Here is a 23276-nt window from a genome sequence, read left to right on the forward strand (position 1 = left end):
ACTGTGGATCGTTAGTGACCTAAATGTATCCAATGTAACTCTTTATTGACTTATATGTATCCACTGTCAATCGTTAGTAACCTATATATGACAACTGTGTATCGTTTCTGACATTGCTTGATCCCCAATGAATCGTTAGAAATGTGTCCCTTGTGGATCATTAGTCATCTATAATGTCAATGACATACCTGTGTCCACCGTGGATCGTTAGTTTCCTAGATATGTATTTTGAATATCGTTAGAGACCTAGGTATGCCACTGTGGATCGTTACTGACTTAGATATATCCTCCGTGGATTGATAGTTTTATGTTCCTGAACGCAGACATAACAACGGATTTAACAAAGAGTTCAGAAAACGCTTACACTTTCGGGCTATCCGGAGTATCCGATATCTCCGACTTTGTTGAGGTCCTTGTTGTTGGGTTGTTGGCGTTTTATATTGATTATTTCCTTTTGCACTCGCGACACAAAGTCCATTTTTATAGTTTTATTTAACTCCACCATATCATCGTTTTACATGGCTTACTAAAATATCAACGTGTTTGCAAATAATTCATGAACTTGCACGACTTATCCATCTTGTCGTATATACATTGGAGAGTTGTTAATACTTCAGCGCATATCTGGTATCTATATTGATTGATATCAATGCATATGAATAAATTGTCTACCGTCACAATATTAGTAAACATTTGTACAAAGATGTACCGTTATAACTGACCTTTAGATAAAAAAAATATAACATACCATTACTGATGCGTATCGATTGTATCAGGTTTTTGAACATGTTTTATGTTATGTTAGTGTCAGTTTCATTGTCAATAACAGGTCGATAGCATGTGGTTCAATATTATTAGAAAGATGCTTTGTTAACGTTATATATTATAGTGAACTGACAGAATGCAAAATAATAGAATGTAAGCAGATGTCTGTACGACAGAGTAAAGCTTTATATCTGGACATTGATTTTATAATTTTTAGCTGTCTTATTAGACGTTAATCGTTAAAACATCTAGGTAACGTTATGTGATATCGTTTTTGTTTCAGTTAAATCATTTTTATTTTAGGTGAACTGTGTTTATATATTTTAGCGGTAATATGTTGAATTGCACTTTATGTTCATGCGATAAAATAGTATATGACACTTATCTAATTAAGCATGGTATTAAACCAAAATTAAGTAATTTAATATACACAGCAAATTAAATTTTGTTATCTCACACAAAAAGGATTAACAAAATGAATGTGATTTAACTCTTTACAATACTACAATAAATTTGAATTACAATTTACAATAAAGTAATTGCTTTGATATGCAATGATTCCCAAGATACCATCCATGTGAACAGACGTTAGGTATAGGACTATCGTCCAACCATCTAATGGAGTAGGTTATCGATTTACTCTCCCAAGGCTTTACGAAACTGATCCTACATGCACCACTACTACTAGTGTGGCCGAGTGTGTGACAGTTATAGCAGGCATCGTGACATATGTCCAGGCCTATCATTACAGCTACTACTTCATTGAATTTAGAGGAATAATCATTGACATATCAAGAGATTTTCTTTCATGCGATACTCCAGTACAAATCCAGTGACGAAACATATGTCATCGTAATGTTTTGGGTATATCCCGTATATGTAACAAGGTTTTTTTTTCTGAATGGTGACACATTTTCTTTCGGAATATGTAACTTTTCAACGAGGAATTTATATGAAAGTGACATTGATGCGAGGAATTTGAGTTGCATTCTTCAACTAAAATAGAAAACAATGAATGAAGTTGATAATGAACTGTCAGGTAAAGAACTAATTGTTTCCATTATGGCATGATAAACACTTCTTATAGCAATGGTATCAGGACACAGACGCTAACACACTGGCGAAAATGGATTACAAACTTATACCGATCCTGGTAAGTTTGCACTGCTGATCTTTGCTATGAAGAATTGTATCTGTTTTGATAGTTATCAGCTCTTTAATGTTCTTGTGATTATTAATGATGTCTTTCTTATTTTTTGTTGTGTCTCCACTGATCCTAGTTCTTCGTATCAACTTTGAGTTGTCGTGCAGTCTTCGCATTGCATTGCAATCACTGCCATTAAAATGACTTATGAATCCATGATGATATTTTAATGCATTTTAGTGTTTATTAAGGGTCATACAGTGATACATTTTGTCATATAATCTTATCTATTTAATCATACATTTCATCATTATATCTTTTGTCATTAGTCTTAATATTTATACATTTTATGATAACTTTTAAAGTTGAAGAGAAAGTTCATACAAACAATGTTCGAGATCTCAAACCCGGGTTAATCTACTTTTAAAATGATAGCTAAAGAAAGACTAACAAATTCCTTTAGGTAGAATCACAATTAAAGACAAGATGTCTTATTGTTATAGCAATTGAAAAAGTATTCCCTCAAGAAGCATTCACATTCGCAAGGCATTCCAAACATATGATTTTTCCAAAGTAGCTGTGATTATGACACTCTAACTATTGAGTGATTGGAGTGATAATCATGACGCGTTTTTGATTGTGACGTCGTACTCATAACGATCATAGCAGGCAATACAGCTGTTTGCTTTTCAGCTTATTTAAAAATGCATTAAACTTTGAAAACATGTATAGCTTAAATATTAATTTATTGTAAAAACCACTAAAAAATAAAAATAAACATATTAAACTGCATTCTTTGCGGAGATATAATCTTATAACTGTAAATAGGGTTATAGACAGGTATTCAAAGCACGCAACGCGGTTTTCGATTCGACTGCATCTCTATTCAGAAATAGGACTACAACTTCTATCAGTTCAATGCTAAATAATTTTAATTGTTAGCATCCGTATTATTAATTGTAGTTTGTAAGTTCCTGTTAGTAATTGTAAGTGATTGCGTCTCTTTTAATAATTGTAATTTTTTATGTCCCTGATATTTAATTGTATATGTGTTCTATTCACTAATTATAATTTTGTATATCATACATTGTAAATATATTTGTGCCCGATTCATTAATTGAAATTGATTGGATTCTTTTAATCATTGGCTTATGATTTTTTGCGACCTTACCAAACATTGTAATTGTCGTTTACTGTACATGTTGCAGATATTATTATTCCGTAAGCTTTACAGCTGTTTGGTTAAGCATAGTAAATACGTACACTCATACAAATATATTTACATTTGCATGGCATTGTTACTATATAGCCTCTTTGAAAGCTGTGTCGTTGATGAGACTTTAATTACCATGCATCACGAGACACAATTCTTAGCGTATTAATACAGCACTGACCGGAACTACAATATCCAATATAAATAAACATGACGGCTGCTGAAATATCGCTGGGCATTGTGAGATTTGACAATGTCATTGTAAATTTATGTGCAAAATAAAAAATAAAATAAAAAACACTGTTTTACAACGAAAACAATCTACCGACTGTTGTCAGGTTCCCATACAATCAACAAATACATTCACGCCTGGATTCTTCAAAAAATGAGCAAAGAGAAAAGTTCGAATTAACTTCCAAAAATAACTCCCTCGGTGTTCACTGTATTTGTCCATGCGCGAAATTTGTGCCAGGGAAAAATCGAAACAATTTCAAATCTAACTTTCAGCTCAGAGTTCTATTGATAAATTTAAATTACCCTATAGACATATCATACGCAATTGTATTGATACTGAATTGTGGAATAAAATTGAAGTGTTTGTTAAAATTTCAAAGTACTACTTTGTTTGCCAATCAGCACGCGACAAATACGCTGTTCAAACTATTGAACGAAATTGTGTGGACTGTCGATAAGGCGGGCATTTTTAATTTTAAATATAAATTATAAGTTAAAAAAGAACATAAGAGGCAGAGAAACGTAAATAGAAGTATTGAACTGTTTTTGTATGGTAGCGCGCATCATGTTGTTTGCTTGCAAAGCTGTGTCATTCAAATAGATCATAAATACCATACAAAAACAGTTCAATGCTTAAGTATACTAGAAATACGCACAACACAACCTAATTTTATAATTTGTCACAATCACCATCATCATCATCTACATCATTCCCATTCATCATCATCACCATCATCATCATCAGCAGCAGCAGCAGCAGCAGCAGCAGCAACATCATCATCATCATCATCATCATTATTCCCACTCATCGTCAGCATCCTCATTGTCAACACAGCAACAACATCATCATTATCATCATATCATCATCAATCCCACTCATCATCAACAACAACAAACTTGTGTCAGCATCATCATTCAGTAACATTTCAATGCACATTATCAAGGTAATTTTAAGTTATTTTGCTATTATTATTATGCATACAATGGTTTGGAACATTCACGAATGATACATTACAGCACACTATACATGATCATAACTAGTTAAACAAGGATTACTATTTACTCTCAACTCCTTCTTTTGTTTGCTTCAATAACAATTTGCCTAAATTACGAAGAATTGTCAGTATCCTATTTATAAATGTAACTGTGTGTCATCTTCAGTAATTGCAACTGTATGCGTAATTATCATAACATGTAATTGTTGTGTCATGATCATCAATAGTTATTCTAAATGTTTGTTTCAAATCAAAAAAATCAGCAATTGTAATTGCCTCCTTATCACATGCTGTAATTCTAATTGTCTGCGTCCCTATCATTGATTATAATTGTGTGCGTCCTATCATTAATTGTAACTGTTTGGGTTCCTATTAGTAATTGAAAATGTTTGCATCCTTGCCATTAATAATTTGATAGTTTTGCATCAATTTAAATAATTATTGGTTTTTACGCCTTTATAATTTATTGTTATTGTATATATTTGCATCCAAATATATAATTGTAATTGTGCGAGTCCTAGCTTTATCTAATAAAATTGCGTCCTTATAACTTATTGTTATTGTACAATTTATTTACCCACATCACTTATTGTAATTGTATTTGTCCTATTATAAGTTTGAATTATGTGTGACCCTTTCAGCATTTGTAAATGCTTGCGTCATTACAATTTACTGCAATTGTTGCTTCCATATCACCTATTGTAACTGTATGTATCCTATCATTCGTTATCATTAATGGGCTCCCTGTTATTGATTGTTATTAACAATCTCCCCATCATTAAGTGTGATTGTAATATTTTGATTATTTGACTCCGTATCATTGATTCAAACAGTAACTTATTGACTCTCTAATATTAATTGAAATTAAATATTGAAATTATTTGACTCAATGTCATTAGTGGTAATTATAATTATTTGACTTCATTCCATAATTTGAGATTGTAATTATTTACTTCCCTATAATTGTTTATAATTATTTTTCTCCCCGTCAGAAGTTGTTATTGTAATTAGTAGACTCCCGATCATTTTTTTGTAATTGTAATTAGTTGAATCCCAGTCAGAAGTTGTCATTCTAATTGTTTTACTACTTCTCATTAATTTTAATTGTAACTATTTGAAAATCTGTCCTTAATTGGTCAGTTTTTCTCATTTTGACGTGAAGTAACAATGCTTTGCGACGTCATCTCCCCTTGCTACGTTTAGTTCATGGCAATGGTTTCCCCGATCGGAAATATGAATAAATATTAGCGTTAGAGTAATAGATGCTTTTTCTAGATATATATACAAAATCTGAACGTTGTGAGAAAAATGTCCCCAAACTCGTGATGGTTGATTATCATGTTGATCTTATTATCGTTAGTTAATTTACGAATTGTAAAAGACACTTGGTAAACGTCGTGACTTTAGACGATTTGAAAATTACCTAACTCGAGTTAAATAAACATGCTAGCCAATCATCACTCGTAAGGGAACCCCTATGTAATTAATTGACTCCCTATCATTAATTAATAGCAGCAGTAATATCTACGTCCTAGCCATATGCAGATGCAGTGGATTTCTTAAACATGTATTATGCATACCATATCCTTGATGTGTGATACACTGTAAGCGTTCAAAGAGATGGACACTTTCTATTCCCTACAATCTTGATAATAAGCCTGATTTGAAAATAAGACGGCTTTGAAAATAACCCTTGGCGCTCTTGCATCCAAGCATATCTCGAAAATAAGCCGTTTCAGACCTTGAAAATATGCATTTGTTTTAAGGTATAAGTGACATTTTTCTTATTGGAACTAATAGTTTGTACAGCAAACAACCACATCATATGATTTATATTGAATATTTTGATAAACGAAAACAACAAGTTCTATTAAAATTATTATCTGATTGTCTTCGTAAATAAGACAATCGTAAAAAAAGGCCGCCTTCAAATATTAGCCTGGGATTCCAAATTGAAAATGAAAGAAGTCGTGATTATTATCAAAAGTTTGGGTACTCATTGGTACAATTTTCTAGTTCATACAATACTCATATACATTAGCTCTAACACTCGACCTACACATTTCTAATCACCTACTTCCGCTGACATTAACCTTTCTGACACATGTGTGTTTTTGTTCGGAGATTATTTTCAAAATAATTTACCAGTAAATGGTTCTCTATCGTTGAATTTACAAAACAGTACTTAAGATTGACATTTGCTATAGAAGCTTAATTAAATAGCAATAGGCTGTTAACACATGAGCACACTGTTAATAATAGCTGTAATTATAAATACATTGTTGATGATAATGTATTATTATAAATACCTGAAGGCGTATTGTGTACATTTCTCTAAGCACGTGATAATATTGATACGGTTCCGTTTATGTGCAATCGATACACTTTATTGTGCTGTTCATTGATGAGGAGATAATCAAACAAACACGAGTAGTATCAGGTGAGTTAAAAGCAAAAATATCATAGGAAGTCTCGGGTGTAAAACTGTATTGTGCCTCGATTGTAAAACGCAAAAGACAATAACAACAAAGGCTCGTGTGCATGCAAACTTTCGGGAACTCATTTAAGTGTTGTTAATCAAATCAATGATCAAAAGAATCAATTGGGGTACCTTGTTAATGTATTTGGGGAAATACTTCTTCCTGATCTTAGTACCTGCTAAACTTGTTTGATTATGGATTAAGTACCCTGATTCATACCGAACAACACGCGTTTTATGACTGGCACAACAGACGCTGAATTGTTCTCTAAGTATCATTGGTTAACGATTAAGGTAGGAATCTCCAAGACGTTTATGATACAAATATAACCATAAAAATCAACATCATAGCCTGTAGATATCGTCCTAAAATGCTTCAGTAAATTATTTACTTAATACGTTTCAACTAGCGTACAACTTCACTAAATATGTTTCAGTTACCGTAAATCTGAAAAAAGCTTCAGTTAGTTTAAAACCTTACTAAGTACGATTCGAATTCACTAAATAAGCTTCTGTAAGCAATTAACTTTACTAAATATGCTTCATTTACCGTTTAACCAGAGTAAATATGATTCAGTTAGCCCAACATTTTACTTAACATATTCATTTAGCCAAAACCTTTACTAAATATATATTAAGTTTCCATACAACTTTACTTAATACGCTTCAATTAACCTTAAACGGTACTAAATACATCTTCGGCTATTTTCATTAAATACTAACTTTACTCAATACAGCCATTTAAAACTCAAAAGTAGTACTTAATTTTACATTTAACGAAACTGCATGTCTAAAGTGTTTCAAAACGTAGAAGAAAGTACAGTGAAAACGGAAAGTGGCCTACAAAACCCTTCGAAACATTTCAAATTTACAACATTGATTGCAACAGAAAGTATATCCCCGCTATGGCAAACCTCGGCGGCTGATATCTCTAGAACAAGTATTAACCCACGGAGTTAGGAAACAACTGTTTAAAATTCAGTTCGCCGATGCAGAAAACTAAATATATCAAACCATTTGCTTCATCATAATGGCCGTTTCGTTAAAAAAGGACTCATCAATGACACTTTAGGTCAACAGAATGAAAATGCGAGTCTAAAGTGTTCTGAAACACACGTTAAAGTACGGAGAAAAGGACAGGTGCAAATAAAAACCCACAAAGCAGCATGCATTTACAACTTAGGGCTTTAAAAGATAATGTATTCGTAAACTGGTATCCATTTAAAACCTTGTTACAATAAATTCAAGCTGTAAGGTAACAGCCAACCTCGGGGACTAATAGTCCACCAACATAGTTGACCACCTTGTAACATGAAATAAGCACTAGAAATAGGTATTAAGCAAGGATCAGCTTTTTAACAAATTTAATTTGTGCAGAAAGCCAATGAAGTTGATAGGATACTCTGTTTGTCCATTTAGGACGCCTCAATGGTGAATGAAAATTTTTGTTTAAATAGGCTTCAATAAACTTATATTTTTATAGTTCAGAAAGCAACTATGTTACAACAGAAACGAATCTTCCATTACGAACATTCTCAGGATTTCTGCAATATCATAGATTACCCCATCCCCCAATAAGCAGCTGCTGCTAAAGCAATATTTCATAAAATCACATGGATTTTGTTTTTGTTTTCATTTTTACGCGTACACTTCATATATTAAGTTGCAAATGCCAATTTTTTTATTTTATCTACCATTTCGGTATCAAAGTATTTCTCCAAGAAAAACACATTAGCTTAAATAAAAAAAAATCATTGCCATGAGTTACAACATTAATTACAAGTCGAAAGGATAAGAAGACAAGACAATCACATATATGTATTCCTCTTTTATATTCATAGCAACTGCAAGTCGTTACCAACAGATACTTTTTCTTTTTTGCCTGTATGTATAAATATACATTCACTGAGATTATCATTAAGAGTATTGATATTCGCTGAGTATTTATTTTTGCGCTATCTTTGTTGACCGCGAATATAGCGTTAAATTTTAAATCCAATGTGATTGTTACCATCTATACAGGACATAAATCGGCGGTGTTCAATGAAAAAAGGATAATTAAAGTAATGTAGAATGCAATATAAATGTATTTATGACACATTTTTTCTAATTATTTTACAGTATTCAATAAGAGTGGATTTTAACGTTAACTGAGAACTAATTGTTTCTTTAACAAAAGATCGATGTTTACGCTATGTTTGTACGTACCCAAATGATGACATCAATCTTGAAAACGCTTTCAAATTATGTAGACCTCATTATTAATACCTATTATCCCTAAAATCCAATAATGGTACGAAATTTATCCTTGTCGGTGTCAATCATGAAATACATTGTAATGCATGGAGGGAAATAGGCAAACATACACCCGAATATCACAGGATACGTTATAGTAACGAACGCACACAAATAATGGCTTATAATTCAAAACTATGGTCAGGTTGTGTAATTGTATATTAATTGATATTTCATACCTTTTTGTTCCAGGACAAGTCGTCGATATTAATGATTAGACTTGTAGTCATTGCAGAGTCTATTTTTTACTTTGATTTTCTTAATTTTTACTTAATTTGTATGTAGCCTTCTTAAATACAATGTTATTAAAGCTATCTATTGTTTGTTATCCATAACATTATTCAATGGTAAGAATCAAACATTAACAAGGAAACTTACCCATCCATAAAACTATAAAACTAATCCAATTAAAAAAAAACAAGAAAACCGTCAGACATCAAGAACTAGGGGGGGGGGGGGGGGGGAGCAAGAAACCGTCACATTAGTAGAATCAAAGATTCATAGAAGAATCCTGAACACGGAAAATGTCACATCCACAGGATTATAGAAAAATTAAAAGGAAATATAAACAAAAAATAAAAAACAAGCCATACAGGAATGCATCTACCAATACGGTTATACAAAAAACAACTAGCAAAAACGTTAGCAAGTCTGCCATTGTTAATACAATGGTTCGATAATAAAATGTCCATGAAGAGATATTCTATTGGATCGACATCGAAAGAGAGGATACTAAATGGGCGTTAACATATATCAATCGTTCATTTTTAATTTTCTGCTATTTAAATACGTGGCAGTTTTAACAACGGATACTTGCCTTTATTTTATAATGAAACAAATGTAGTTAAAATAAAAATATAATATAAAAATGTTAAGGTTGAAATATCTTAATCACGCGCTTCCTAACTTCGTATCTGTGTTGATTATTTTACTTAACATAGTGATTGAAAATCAGTCCGGAAGATTAGGTGGATTTTATTCTGGTAAGGTTTACATCAAATGTTATTTTAAGAATAAATTACCTGTTGTAGTTAAAAGTTGTAGCAATGCACTATTGTTACTATGGTAGGATATCTACGCATGCGCACCGAGAAAGATAGCCCTAATTAACCAACATGATGTGTATAACAGAAACTGATATATACATTAAAGTTGGGGTTTTTTCACTTTTTTATGAGGCCAAAAATGACCCATAACGCCCCGAGCCCTATCTGATGCTATAATAGGATTGTTATGGTATCAGTTAAACGATTATCAGCATCAGCAACACAATTCTATTTAATGTAAAAGTGGAACGTTTCGCGTTGTCACCGTTTAAACCTATAACATTTATAAATGAGTATTTGCGTGCGTATATTTTGGCACGAATTTACGCAACGCGAAAAATGCAAACATTTTAAAACCACGAATCTTTCCACTATAACAGTTAAATATTATATTTCCCTATGCTAATGGGCTATTGGCAAATGCGACCAAGCACTAAGGAAGACAGTTCGCTGATATTACAGAGGATATACCATGTCAACACAATGCGTACAAAGCCCAATCAAAAGAGACAGCTCTATCTATTGAGATAGGCATCCTTGGTATAAGGTCTGCCATTAAAAAACGTGACAGATTATTTCATAGATAATTAAATACAGGCGACATATTACGATGTAGACAGGTTTCACTGTAGTTTAATAAAGGTTACAACTGCACACAGTGAGTCTCTGGAGACATTCTGATTAATCTCTAAGGTAGAATATAATGTGGAGTGCAACATACCAGGCGAATTAAAAACGCAAAACTACTATTCCTTAAACATCAAAACAAATATCTGAATCCTTTCCACATTCACATCTAAGTATAGGTATATAATATGTCCATAAATATAAGCACCGTACATGTATGATTGTTATGTGTGATACATTTCTTATGTTCTACATTTATTTAGGTGTTTGGCCTCATTAGTCGTTCCAAGGCATGGCATCAGTTCTCTAATACTCAGTATCATTGCTGGCCTCTCTCAGCTAACGAAGCTAATCCACAGCCTTATGACCCATGTCCAGGTAAGTCTGCCTTCTCTGTACTAACGACGATAATCCACAACCATATTACTCATGTCCGGATAAGTCTGCTTTCCCTGTACTAACAACGTCAATTCACAGGCGTATGACCCGTGTCCGTGTAACTTTGACTTCCCTGATCTAACGATGCCAATTCATACGTTTATGAACCGTGTCCAGGAACGTCAGTCTTCCTTTCCTAACGACGCCAATTAACCAAGGCGCGCGTGCATAACGAACTATATATGTTATACATATAAATGTTCGAAGGGCTATTCAGATTAATCAAATTACGATTTAAAAACTATTTAAAGAAAGACAATAGTGTTGTTAACAGTGTTTTTCCAAATTTTCTGATATATCGGTGAAGATTCATATTCTTTAATATCCTATCCTATAACAATTTTGCGGATGTTAATATAAGAATCAACCTTCCATTTGACAGCGTATATGGTAGTATGAACACAGTTGGCAACGAGCATATATTCTATGGTGTACGTAAGCGCTCAATAAGGAATATGTGCGTTCATTCAACCGTATTTGCCGTCAATTTTTTGAAGGTCAATGCTAATATATAACATACATATCGAACAAAATATGTTATTCAAGTAAATTTGCACATATCGCACTTGTATAATACACGTAGTAGTGTTCCACCTTCATACTTTCATGACACATATATCTCTCACACACACACTTGTTTTAAGATGTATAAGCGATATTCGCGAACATGATGATCACTTACTGCCATTTTTGAGGTACACCTGTTAAACAAAACAAATTGAATTATGTGTATGTATATATGTATTGTATGTGTGTTACATCACATCTTTACCTGCGTCCAGTAAACAGTTAACTCCGTTTGATGTATCGATCCGTCAGTGTACGTTGGTATGGTAACTGGATTTTGTGAAAGGTAACTTTAATTACGTTCACGCTCCATGTAACTTCTGCATAATACATAAGTGATGCAATATAGAATTACGTTAACACCCGTTGTTGCTTTAATTACAATATACTATATGTAAATTAGACAGGAATGAACTATGTATATTGAACAAAAAAGATATCAAACTAGCATAGTGTTAACATACAATGGCATCGACAAGCCGATGAAGGAGTGAGGTTCAGAGTAAATCGATCAGGGTATAACGGTTGACGTCACCGTCACTTATAACACAACGCTTCCCATAGTCCCAAGATATCAAAATATACTTTCTACTGCAAGTACAATTTCAAAACTTGATGGGGACTGCCGAGGAATGAATATATCAGTAAACATACGTATCAAGAACTTCAAATTGACATCCATTCTGAACAGGCTGTACATCTCATGTATAATAAATGTTGAAACATTTTAAATGCCAGAGAAAGCAAATAGCCAAGATGACAGCTGATACTCTTACAAAAACCTGGGGAGACACAATTGCAACAGAAATAAATTTCTATAACCCAATTAAAAAATCATAGGAGATATCAGGACAGAAGCAATGGCATCTTGCACCTCCACGAGAAACTTTTAGAGACACAAAGGAATTAATATCTTACTACCCCAACATAAAGACGGGGAAGGCAATAGAAACGGAAACTAAATCCCACAAATACGAATGGAGACATTAAGGCCTATAACAATAAAATAAACAGGAAAAAAGCTTGAGGAGATACCATGATAAAATCAATTGATATCCTAAACTCCACGAATACCCGGAGGAGACACCATGATAAAATAAATTGATATCCTTAACCCCACGAATACCCGGAGGAGACACCATGATAAAATCAATTGATATCCTAAACCCCACGAATACCCGGAGGAGACACCATGATAAAATAAATTGATATCCTTAACCCCACGAATACCCGGAGGAGACACCATAACAAAATAAATTGATATCCTAAACCCCACGAATACCCGGAGGAGACACTATGATAAAATCAATTGATATCTCAACCCCACGAATACCCGGAGGAGACACCATAACAAAATAAATTGATATCCTAAACCCCACGAATACCCGGAGGAGATACCATAACAAAATAAATTACTCTCTGAACACGAAACTGGAAGCAAAATTTATTACTTTGGAGGAATGTACACAATTATTCAACAAAGTTTCTGGCATGGAATGTTCACAGGTGGGTATATATGGATTATGAGAATTCTTTTTACACAACCAATGTTCTATGTGACGTTTCGATGACTAGTACGATATGTACACTGTCACCTTTATCATGTCTGAAACAGTTCTATTATAACATTATTTCTCTTCATGTTAATAAACTTCATTGCACCTAGATTCACTAGTCATAGCACGTTACGTTACATAATCGTTACGACATTACTGTGGTAAGCTTAAGGATACTACGCGTGAGTAAACAGGCTGCAAGGCTAATTCAAAGAATAAAAATATCAATTATATTCATATTACAAAGTTAATCAAATTCACAGCGGTAACCTTTCAATGAAAAGTGAATTCAATCAATCTTGAAGTATATGCTCAGTTGTGTGATAAAACGGGTGTTTACACCCATAAAGAAGGTCACTAATGACAGATCACACAGATGTTGTCATGTAGTGAACAGATAACGTATTTAGATCAAGTTTTATATTTAAACATTTTCTTCAGGTTGGTATATATGGATTATGAGAATTCTTTTTACACAACCAATGTTCTATGTGACGTTTCGATGACTAGTACGATATGTACACTATCACCTTTATCAGACAAATGACCAATGAAGCGTATGCACACACAGGTGTAAAATGTGTTCGATTTGTCCATAAAATCGATGTCGATTTCGGCTACGCTGGAAACGTATGTACAATAGTTGTTATATATGTACCGAAATGACTCAATTCAGCTACGATTTGTTAACAGTTGGTCATAGATGTGCGGGAGTATTTGAGCCCCCTCGTCTCGATTAAGAACTGGCCCACTTCGGCGTATCCAGATGGCTTCCTTTATTTGCCGCTTGAACAGATTGCTCTCTCTGTCCAAAACTTTGGAGTTATCCCAGTCATTCACATGTTTTTTCTGTGTGGCATGGTCTGTGATTGCCGATTTATTTATCTGGGACTCCTTTTTCTTGCATCCGATTTTGTATACGCATTCATATGTTTCATCCTTAGGGTGTACTAGGATATTGCGAAGCGTCTTGTGGGGCTTCATGGCTGTTGCTATGCCATGACCGCGATATATCCTCTGGATAGTTTCGGGTATACCCTTTATATATGGGATAACCACTTGACCTTTGGTTTTGTTCTTATCCTTGATTGGCCTATTCTTGTTCTTCTCCAGACTTTGACACTGGTTTTTTTCCCGTTTTAGGGCCCATTCCGGATATGCACATGTTCTCATTGCCCTAGCGATGCCGAAATCGACATCGATGTTATGGACAACTCGTACACCTGTGTGTGCATACGCTTCATCGGTCATTTGTCTGATGAAGGTGACAGTGTACATATTGTACTAGTCATCGAAGCGTCACATAGAAAATTGTATTGGTTGTGTAAAAAGAACTTCTCATAATCAAGTTGTACAGTTTTATAGTCAGTTATTGATATTTCACAGATCTTCGGGTCCATTTTATTTAATCACTTAACGATTGTACATGTTTATAGATACTGAGAATATTCTTACCTTTGCACTTATTTGTCACAGATATTTAAACAAATTAATTCAAGTCAAATTTGATTTGCATTAAGTGGCAATTTTAAAACATGAAAAAATGTCGTACTTTTGTTTTCCACGATTTAAAGTGAAATTTTGACGGGTACCACTTATGGTGCAGGAAACAACAGCAACGGCACCTTATCCCTTAATTAATCGGATCATTTAGCTATTCCTACAGTCGTTCAGTACTCTTTGCAAATTTGATTCATCCATCTATATATTTGATAAATTTTCAAAATTCATTTTTTTCTTCCAATTTGTCAAATGAAATTGATTAACAGGTGTAGACTTGAGTTGGATTGAACCTCCCCCCGATACTGTGACGGAACAGGAGGCTTTTAACACCACAACACACCTCATCCTACTGCCAAGCTTTTACTCATGGGCCGTGGGACTCAGCATGTTCAGCAACGCAAACGGAAGTGTGGGCATTAGGTTCGTGTTTCCAATGTTTGCATAACACGATACGCATGCTTTCCTTTCAGCGAACTACTTCAATTATACTTAATTCCCTCTGTGCCCAAGCAAAGTGACCAGTTGATAGAATATTTAATTGAAGTTTTAACGTATTCTACATTATATTTTCATGGTCTTGATTAGTTTCTATGTTAAATTGTCATAGTCTTTATCAGTTTCTACATTATGTTTACATAGTCTTTATCAGTTTCTACATTATGTTTACATAGTCTTTATCAGTTTCTACATTATGTTTACATAGTCTTTATCAGTTTCTACATTATGTTTACATACTCTTTGTCAGTTTTTTAATTATGTTTACATACTCTTTGTCAGTTTCTACATTATGTTTACATAGCCTTTATCAGTTTCTACATTATGTTTACATACCCTTTATCAGTTTCTACATTATGTTTACATAGCCTTTATCAGTTTCTACATTATGTTTACATACTCTTTATCAGTTTCTACATTATGTATACATAGCCTTTATCAGTTTCTACATTATAATTACATAGCCGTAATCAGTTTCTACATTATGTTTAAATAGTCTTTATCAGTTTCTATATTATGTTTACATACTCTTTATCAGTTTCTACATTATGTTTACATTGTCTTTATCAGTTTCTACATTATGTTTATATAGTCTTTATCAGTTTCTACATTATGTTTACATAGTCTTTATCAGTTTCTACATTATGTTTACATAGTCTTTATCAGTTTCTACATTATGTTTACATAGTCTTTATCAGTTTCTACATTATGTTTACATAGTCTTTATCAGTTTCTACATTATGTTTACATAGTCTTTATCAGTTTCTACATTATGTTTACATAGTCTTTATCAGTTTCTACATTATGTTTACATAGTCTTTATCAGTTTCTACATTATGTTTACATAGTCTTTATCAGTTTCTACATTATGTTTACATAGTCTTTATCAGTTTCTACATTATGTTTACATAGTCTTTATCAGTTTCTACATTATGTTTACATAGTCTTTATCAGTTTCTACATTATGTTTACATAGTCTTTATCAGTTTCTACATTATGTTTACATAGTCTTTATCAGTTTCTACATTATGTTTACATAGTCTTTATCAGTTTCTACATTATGTTTACATAGTCTTTATCAGTTTCTACATTATGTTTACATAGTCTTTATCAGTTTCTACATTATGTTTACATAGTCTTTATCAGTTTCTACATTATGTTTACATAGTCTTTATCAGTTTCTACATTATGTTTACATAGTCTTTATCAGTTTCTACATTATGTTTACATAGTCTTTATCAGTTTCTACATTATGTTTACATAGTCTTTATCAGTTTCTACATTATGTTTACATAGTCTTTATCAGTTTCTACATTATGTTTACATAGTCTTTATCAGTTTCTACATTATGTTTACATAGTCTTTATCAGTTTCTACATTATGTTTACATAGTCTTTATCAGTTTCTACATTATGTTTACATAGTCTTTATCAGTTTCTACATTATGTTTACATAGTCTTTATCAGTTTCTACATTATGTTTACATAGTCTTTATCAGTTTCTACATTATGTTTACATAGTCTTTATCAGTTTCTACATTATGTTTACATAGTCTTTATCAGTTTCTACATTATGTTTACATAGTCTTTATCAGTTTCTACATTATGTTTACATAGTCTTTATCAGTTTCTACATTATGTTTACATAGTCTTTATCAGTTTCTACATTATGTTTACATAGTCTTTATCAGTTTCTACATTATGTTTACATAGTCTTTATCAGTTTCTACATTATGTTTACATAGTCTTTATCAGTTTCTACATTATGTTTACATAGTCTTTATCAGTTTCTACATTATGTTTACATAGTCTTTATCAGTTTCTACATTATGTTTACATAGTCTTTATCAGTTTCTACATTATGTTTACATAGTCTTTATCAGTTTCTACATTATGTTTACATAGTCTTTATCAGTTTCTACATTATGTTTACATAGTCTTTATCAGTTTCTACATTATGTTTACATAGTCTTTATCAGTTTCTACATTATGTTTACATAGTCTTTATCAGTTTCTACATTATGTTTACATAGTCTTTATCAGTTTCTACATTATGTTTACATAGTCTTTATCAGTTTCTACATTATGTTTACATAGTCTTTATCAGTTTCTACATTATGTTTACATAGTCTTTATCAGTTTCTACATTATGTTTACATAGTCTTTATCAGTTTCTACATTATGTTTACATAGTCTTTATCAGTTTCTACATTATGTTTACATAGTCTTTATCAGTTTCTACATTATGTTTACATAGTCTTTATCAGTTTCTACATTATGTTTACATAGTCTTTATCAGTTTCTACATTATGTTTACATAGTCTTTATCAGTTTCTACATTATGTTTACATAGTCTTTATCAGTTTCTACATTATGTTTACATACTCTTTATCAGTTTCTACTTTATGTTTACATAGCCTTGATCAGGTTCTACATTATGTTTACATACTCTATCAGTTTCTACATTATGTGTACATAGCCTTTATCAGTTTCTACATTATAATTACATAGCCGTTATCAGTTTCTATATTATGTTTAAATAGTCTTTAGCAGTTTCTACATTATGTTTACATAGTCTTTATCAGTTTCTACATTATGTTTACATTGTCTTTATCAGTTTCTACATTATGTTTACATAGTCTTTATCAGTTTCTACATTATGTTTACACAGTCTTTATCAGTATCTACATTATGTTTACATAGTCTTTATCAGTTTCTACATAATGTTTACACAGTCTTAATCAGTTTCTTAATTATATTTACATAGTCTTTATCAGTTTCTACATAATGTAGAAACTGATAAAGGCTATGTAAACATAAAGTAGAAACTGATAAAGGCTTTGTTAACATAATGTAGAAAATGCTAAAGACTATTTAAACATAATATAGAAACTGATAAATGCTATGTAAACATAAAGTAGAAACTGATAAAGACTATGTTTCCATAGTCGTTATCAGCTTCTACATTATGTTTAAATTCCCTTTATCAGGTTCTTCTTTATGTTTACATAGCCTTTATCAGTTTCTACATTTTGTTTACATACCCTTAATCAGTTTCTACATTATCTTTACATAGTCTTTATCAGTTTTTACATTATGTTTACATAGCCTTTATCAGTTTCTACGTTATGTTTAAATAGTCTTTATCAGTTTCAACATTATGTTCTTACATACCCTTAATCAGTTTCTACATTATCTTTACATAGTCTTTATCAGTTTTTACATTATGTTTACATAGGCTTTATCAGTTTCTACATTATGTTTACATACTCTTTATTAGTTTCTTAATTATGATTACATACTCTTTATCAGTTTCTACATTATATTTACATAGTCTTTTTCAGTTTCTACGTTATGTTTAAATAGTCTTTATCAGTTTCAACATTATGTTTACATACCCTTTATCAGTTTCTACATTATGTTTACATATTCTTTATCAGTTTTTACATTATGTTTACATATTCTTTATGAGATTTTACATTATGTTTACATATTCTTTATGAGATTTTACATTATGTTTACATAGAATTTATCAGTTTCTATATTATGTTTAAATAGTCTTTATCAGATTCTACATTATGTTTACATATTCTTTATGAGAATTTACATTATGTTTACGTAGCCTTTATCAGGTTCTACATTATGTTTACGTAGCCTTTATCATTTTCAACATTATGTTTACTTACCCTTTATCAGTTTCTACGTTATGTTTAAATAGTCTTTATCAGATTCTACATTATGTTTACGTAGCATTTATCAGTTTCTACATTACGTTTACATAGTCTTTATCAGTGTCTACATTATATTTACATACTCTCTGTCAGTTTCTACATTATGTTTACGTAGCATTTATCAGTTTCAACATTATGTTTCCATACCCTTTATCAGTTTCTTAATTATGTTTACATAGTCTTTATTAGTTTCTTAATTATGTTTACATAGTCTGTATCAGTTTCTACATTATCTTTACATAGTCTTTATCAGGTCTTTATCAGTTTCTACATAATGTTTACACAGTCTTAATCAGTTTCTTAATTATGTTTACATAGTCTGTATCAGTTTCTACATTATAATTACATAGCCGTTATCAGTTTCTATATTATGTTTAAATAGTCTTTATCAGATTCTACATTATGTTTACGTAGCCTTTATCAGGTTCTACATTATGTTTACGTTCTCTTTATCAGTTTCTACAATATGTTTACATAGTCTTTTTCAGTTTCTACGATATGTTTAAATAGTCTTTATCAGATTCTACATTATGTTTACATATTCTTTATCAGTTTCAACATTATGTTTACTTACCCTTTATCAGTTTCTTAATTATATTTACATAGTCTTTTTCAGTTTCTACGATATGTTTAAATAGTCTTTATCAGTTTCAACATTATGTTTTCATAGCCTTTATCAGTTTCTATATTATGTTTACAAAGCCTTTATCAGTTTCTACATTATCTTTACATAGTCTTTATCAGTGTCTACATTATATTTACACAGTCTTTATCAGTATCTACATTATGTTTACATATCCTTTATCAGTTTCTACGTTATGTTTAAATAGTCTTTATCAGTTTTTACATTATGTTTACATACCCTTTATCAGTTTCTCTTTTATGTTTACCTAGCCTTTATCAGCTTCTACATTATGTTTACGTAGCCTTTATCATTTTCAACATTATGTTTACATAGAATTTATCAGTTTCTATATTATGTTTACAAAGCCTTTATCAGTTTCTATATTATGTTTACAAAGCCTTTATCAGTTTCTCTTTTATGTTTACCTAGCCTTTATCAGCTTCTACATTATGTTTACGAACTCTTTATCAGTTTCTACATTATGTTTACATAGCCTTTATCAGTTTCTCTATTATGTTTACCTAGCCTTTATCAGTTTCTACATTATGTTTACATATTCTTTATGAGATTTTACATTATGTTTACGTACTCTTTATCAGTTTCTACATGATGTTTACATAGTTTTTATTAGTTTCTACATTATGTTTCCATAGTTTTTATTAGTTTCTACATTATATTTACATACTCTTTATCAGTTTCTCAATTATATTTACATACTCTTTGTCAGTTTCTACATTATGTTTACATAGTCTTCATCAGTTTCTACATTAGGTTTACATAGTCTTTATCAGTTTCAACATGATGTTTACTTAGTCTTTATCAGTTTCCACATTATGTTTACATACTCTTTTTCAGTTTCTACATTATGTTTACGTAGCCTTTATCAGTTTCTACATTATGTTTACATAGTCTTTATCAGTTTCTACATTATATTTACATAGTCTTTTTCAGTTTCTACATTATGTTTACGTGGCCTTTATCAGTTTCTACATTATGTTTACGTTCTCTTTATCAGTTTCTACATTATGTTTACGTTCTCTTTATCAGTTTCTACATTATGTTTACGTTCTCTTTATCAGTTTCTACATTATGTTTGCATACTCTTTATCAGTCTCTACATTATGTTTACATAGTCTTTATCAGTTTCTGCAATATGTTTACATAGTCTTTATCAGTTTCTTCTTTATGTTTACGTAGCCTTTCTCAGTTTCTACATTATGTTTACGTAGCCTTTATCAGTTTCTACATTATGTTTACATAGTCTTTATCAGTTTCTTCTTTATGTTTACGTAGCCTTTATCAGTTTCTACATTATGTTTACGTACTCTTTATCAGTTTCTACATTATGTTTACATAGCCTTTATCAGTTTCTACATTATGTTTACATAGTCTTTATCAGTTTCTACATTATGTTTACACAGTCTTTATCAGTTTCTACATGATGTTTACATAGTTTTTATTAATTTCTACATTATGTTTCCATAGTTTTTATTAGTTTCTACATTATATTTACATACTCTTTATCAGTTTCTTAATTATATTTACATACTCTTTGTCAGTTTCTACATTATGTTTACATACTCTTTATCAGTTTCTACATTATGTTTACATAGTCTTTATCAGTTTCAACATGATGTTTACTTAGTCTTTATCAGTTTCCACATTATGTTTACATACTCTTTATCAGTTTCTACATTATGTTTACATACTCTTTATAAAGTTATCTTTTCTCATCTCTATACATTTTAGCAGATTATTCATATTATTTCCATAGTCTTTATAAGATTCTGCATTATTTTTACATAGTCTTTATCAGTTTCTACATTTTGCTGCCGAAGTCTTCCACATTTCCAAATTCTTCCCGTAGTTTTTATCATGTTCAAAATTGATTTCCAGCCTTTTTCACGTTCTTTATTTTATTTATTTTCATCAATTTCTACATTTCAATGCTATATATTTTATCAGATTTTATGTTTTTCATATAGTCCATATCGAATTCTACACCTTGATATATGAAAACAAAAATACAGCTTCATTCATATTCATTTGATTTATGTAATTGTATAGAAATGATATTGTGATAGGGACTGGGTTTACAGTTTGTCCTACTCTTGACGTTGCCTTGTGTGTTTCCTTCCGCCAGTGACGCCAGTCTTGCCCAGCAGTGGTGCGAGACGACAACGTGTCCCACTGTGTCCCTAGCAGCACAAGACAACTGTTGTGTCCACCACATGAACATCCACAGTTGTCCCATGGACGGGAATCTGGACGTGTGTGGACCTTGGATCCCGCCAAACGGCCAGGTCTTCACGCACTCCAATGTCCTGGTCGGGTCATCCGCCCAGGAAAACTGGACTAACTACGTGGGGGGTCTTTACGTCACTGGGCAGACTTCTATCATTGCCCACTTCAAAGTAGCCGGCATCAGTATAGCGCTCATCAAGATGATGAAAGTTCTACCCAAAGCAGGTCTTGTAAATTATTCTCCGTAACACTAGTTGTCAATGTCTCTGCAAAATGCTGTTTCGCCTATGCAACAAAGTAAATATAAGGGTTTTTCCTAATCTCTGTGTTGTTTCAAACCGGCATTACAATTATAAGAACAAATACTGTGCCAAATTTTGCGCTCTACGACATTATGTCATCTTTGTTTTATTATTCGATGTAGCATAAAAATGTCCGTCATCAGAGAAACAGTAAGCGTTAGTTTATAGTTATATACAATTATAAATATGTTATACAAATTGTGCATTTTTCTACAATGTCCAATCGTTATTGACACTGTTTGGAAAATATCTTTGTAGTTAAAGACAACATCAAATAAAAAGAAGACAAAATAAATAAATCCATGTTTTTTTCCTCAGTGTGCGGTGATGATAAGTGTGAGCCGGAAGAGACGTGTACCACGTGTGTAGCCGACTGTGGGTCGTGTCCATTGGAGCCGTGGGCATTGACCTTGATAATCCTCGGGTTATTGACAGTTATCTTGGTGTTTGTAGGCCTCCTGCTTGTGAGTCTATTTCAACTGCATTGTCTTCTTCTTGAGTTTGCAAAGGTTGCACACATCGAAGCATGACCAATACAGTACATATCATAAATCGCAACCGACTTAAAAGTACGGTGTTATACCGTTTTTAAATTCTGAGCAACATAGGAGCTCCAAGCAATGTGGCTGTTAAGAATTCGAGACTGAAATAATATTTCAAAATAGTACCATTTGTAACTTCTGAGCAACAAAGGAGCTCCATGCAATGTGACTGTAGAGATTTCGAGACTGATATTAATACTGTTTGTAAATAGTGTACCATATAATGTGGCTGTAGAGATTTCGAGACTGATATTAATACTGTTTGTAAATTCCGAGCAACATTAGTGTACCATGTAATGTGGATGTAGAGATTTCGAGACTGATATTAATACTGTTTGTAAATTCCGAGCAACATTGGTGTATCATGTGATGTGGCTGTAGAGATTTCGAGACTGATATTACTACTGTTTGTAAATAGTGTACCATATAATGTGGCTGTAGAGATTTCGAGACTGATATTACTACTGTTTGTAAAT

General features: G+C 31.9%; 1 protein-coding gene across 1 annotated transcript in view; it reads left to right on the plus strand.

The window, feature by feature from the left end:
• Positions 1-1817: 1817 nt before the first annotated feature.
• Positions 1818-23276, plus strand: part of LOC110461565 (atrial natriuretic peptide receptor 1-like) — a 65168-nt gene continuing 43709 nt past the window's right edge. Inside the window, exons 1-5 of the mRNA XM_021515081.1 lie at positions 1818-1918; positions 11062-11176; positions 15129-15282; positions 21856-22181; positions 22577-22722. Coding sequence (XP_021370756.1) covers positions 1892-1918; positions 11062-11176; positions 15129-15282; positions 21856-22181; positions 22577-22722 — 768 coding nt within the window. The 5' untranslated portion in view covers positions 1818-1891. The remainder of the gene's footprint in view (positions 1919-11061; positions 11177-15128; positions 15283-21855; positions 22182-22576; positions 22723-23276) is intronic.

This window comes from Mizuhopecten yessoensis, unplaced genomic scaffold, assembly GCF_002113885.1.
Source record: "Mizuhopecten yessoensis strain PY_sf001 unplaced genomic scaffold, ASM211388v2 scaffold10635, whole genome shotgun sequence".
Lineage (NCBI taxonomy): Eukaryota > Metazoa > Mollusca > Bivalvia > Pectinida > Pectinidae > Mizuhopecten > Mizuhopecten yessoensis.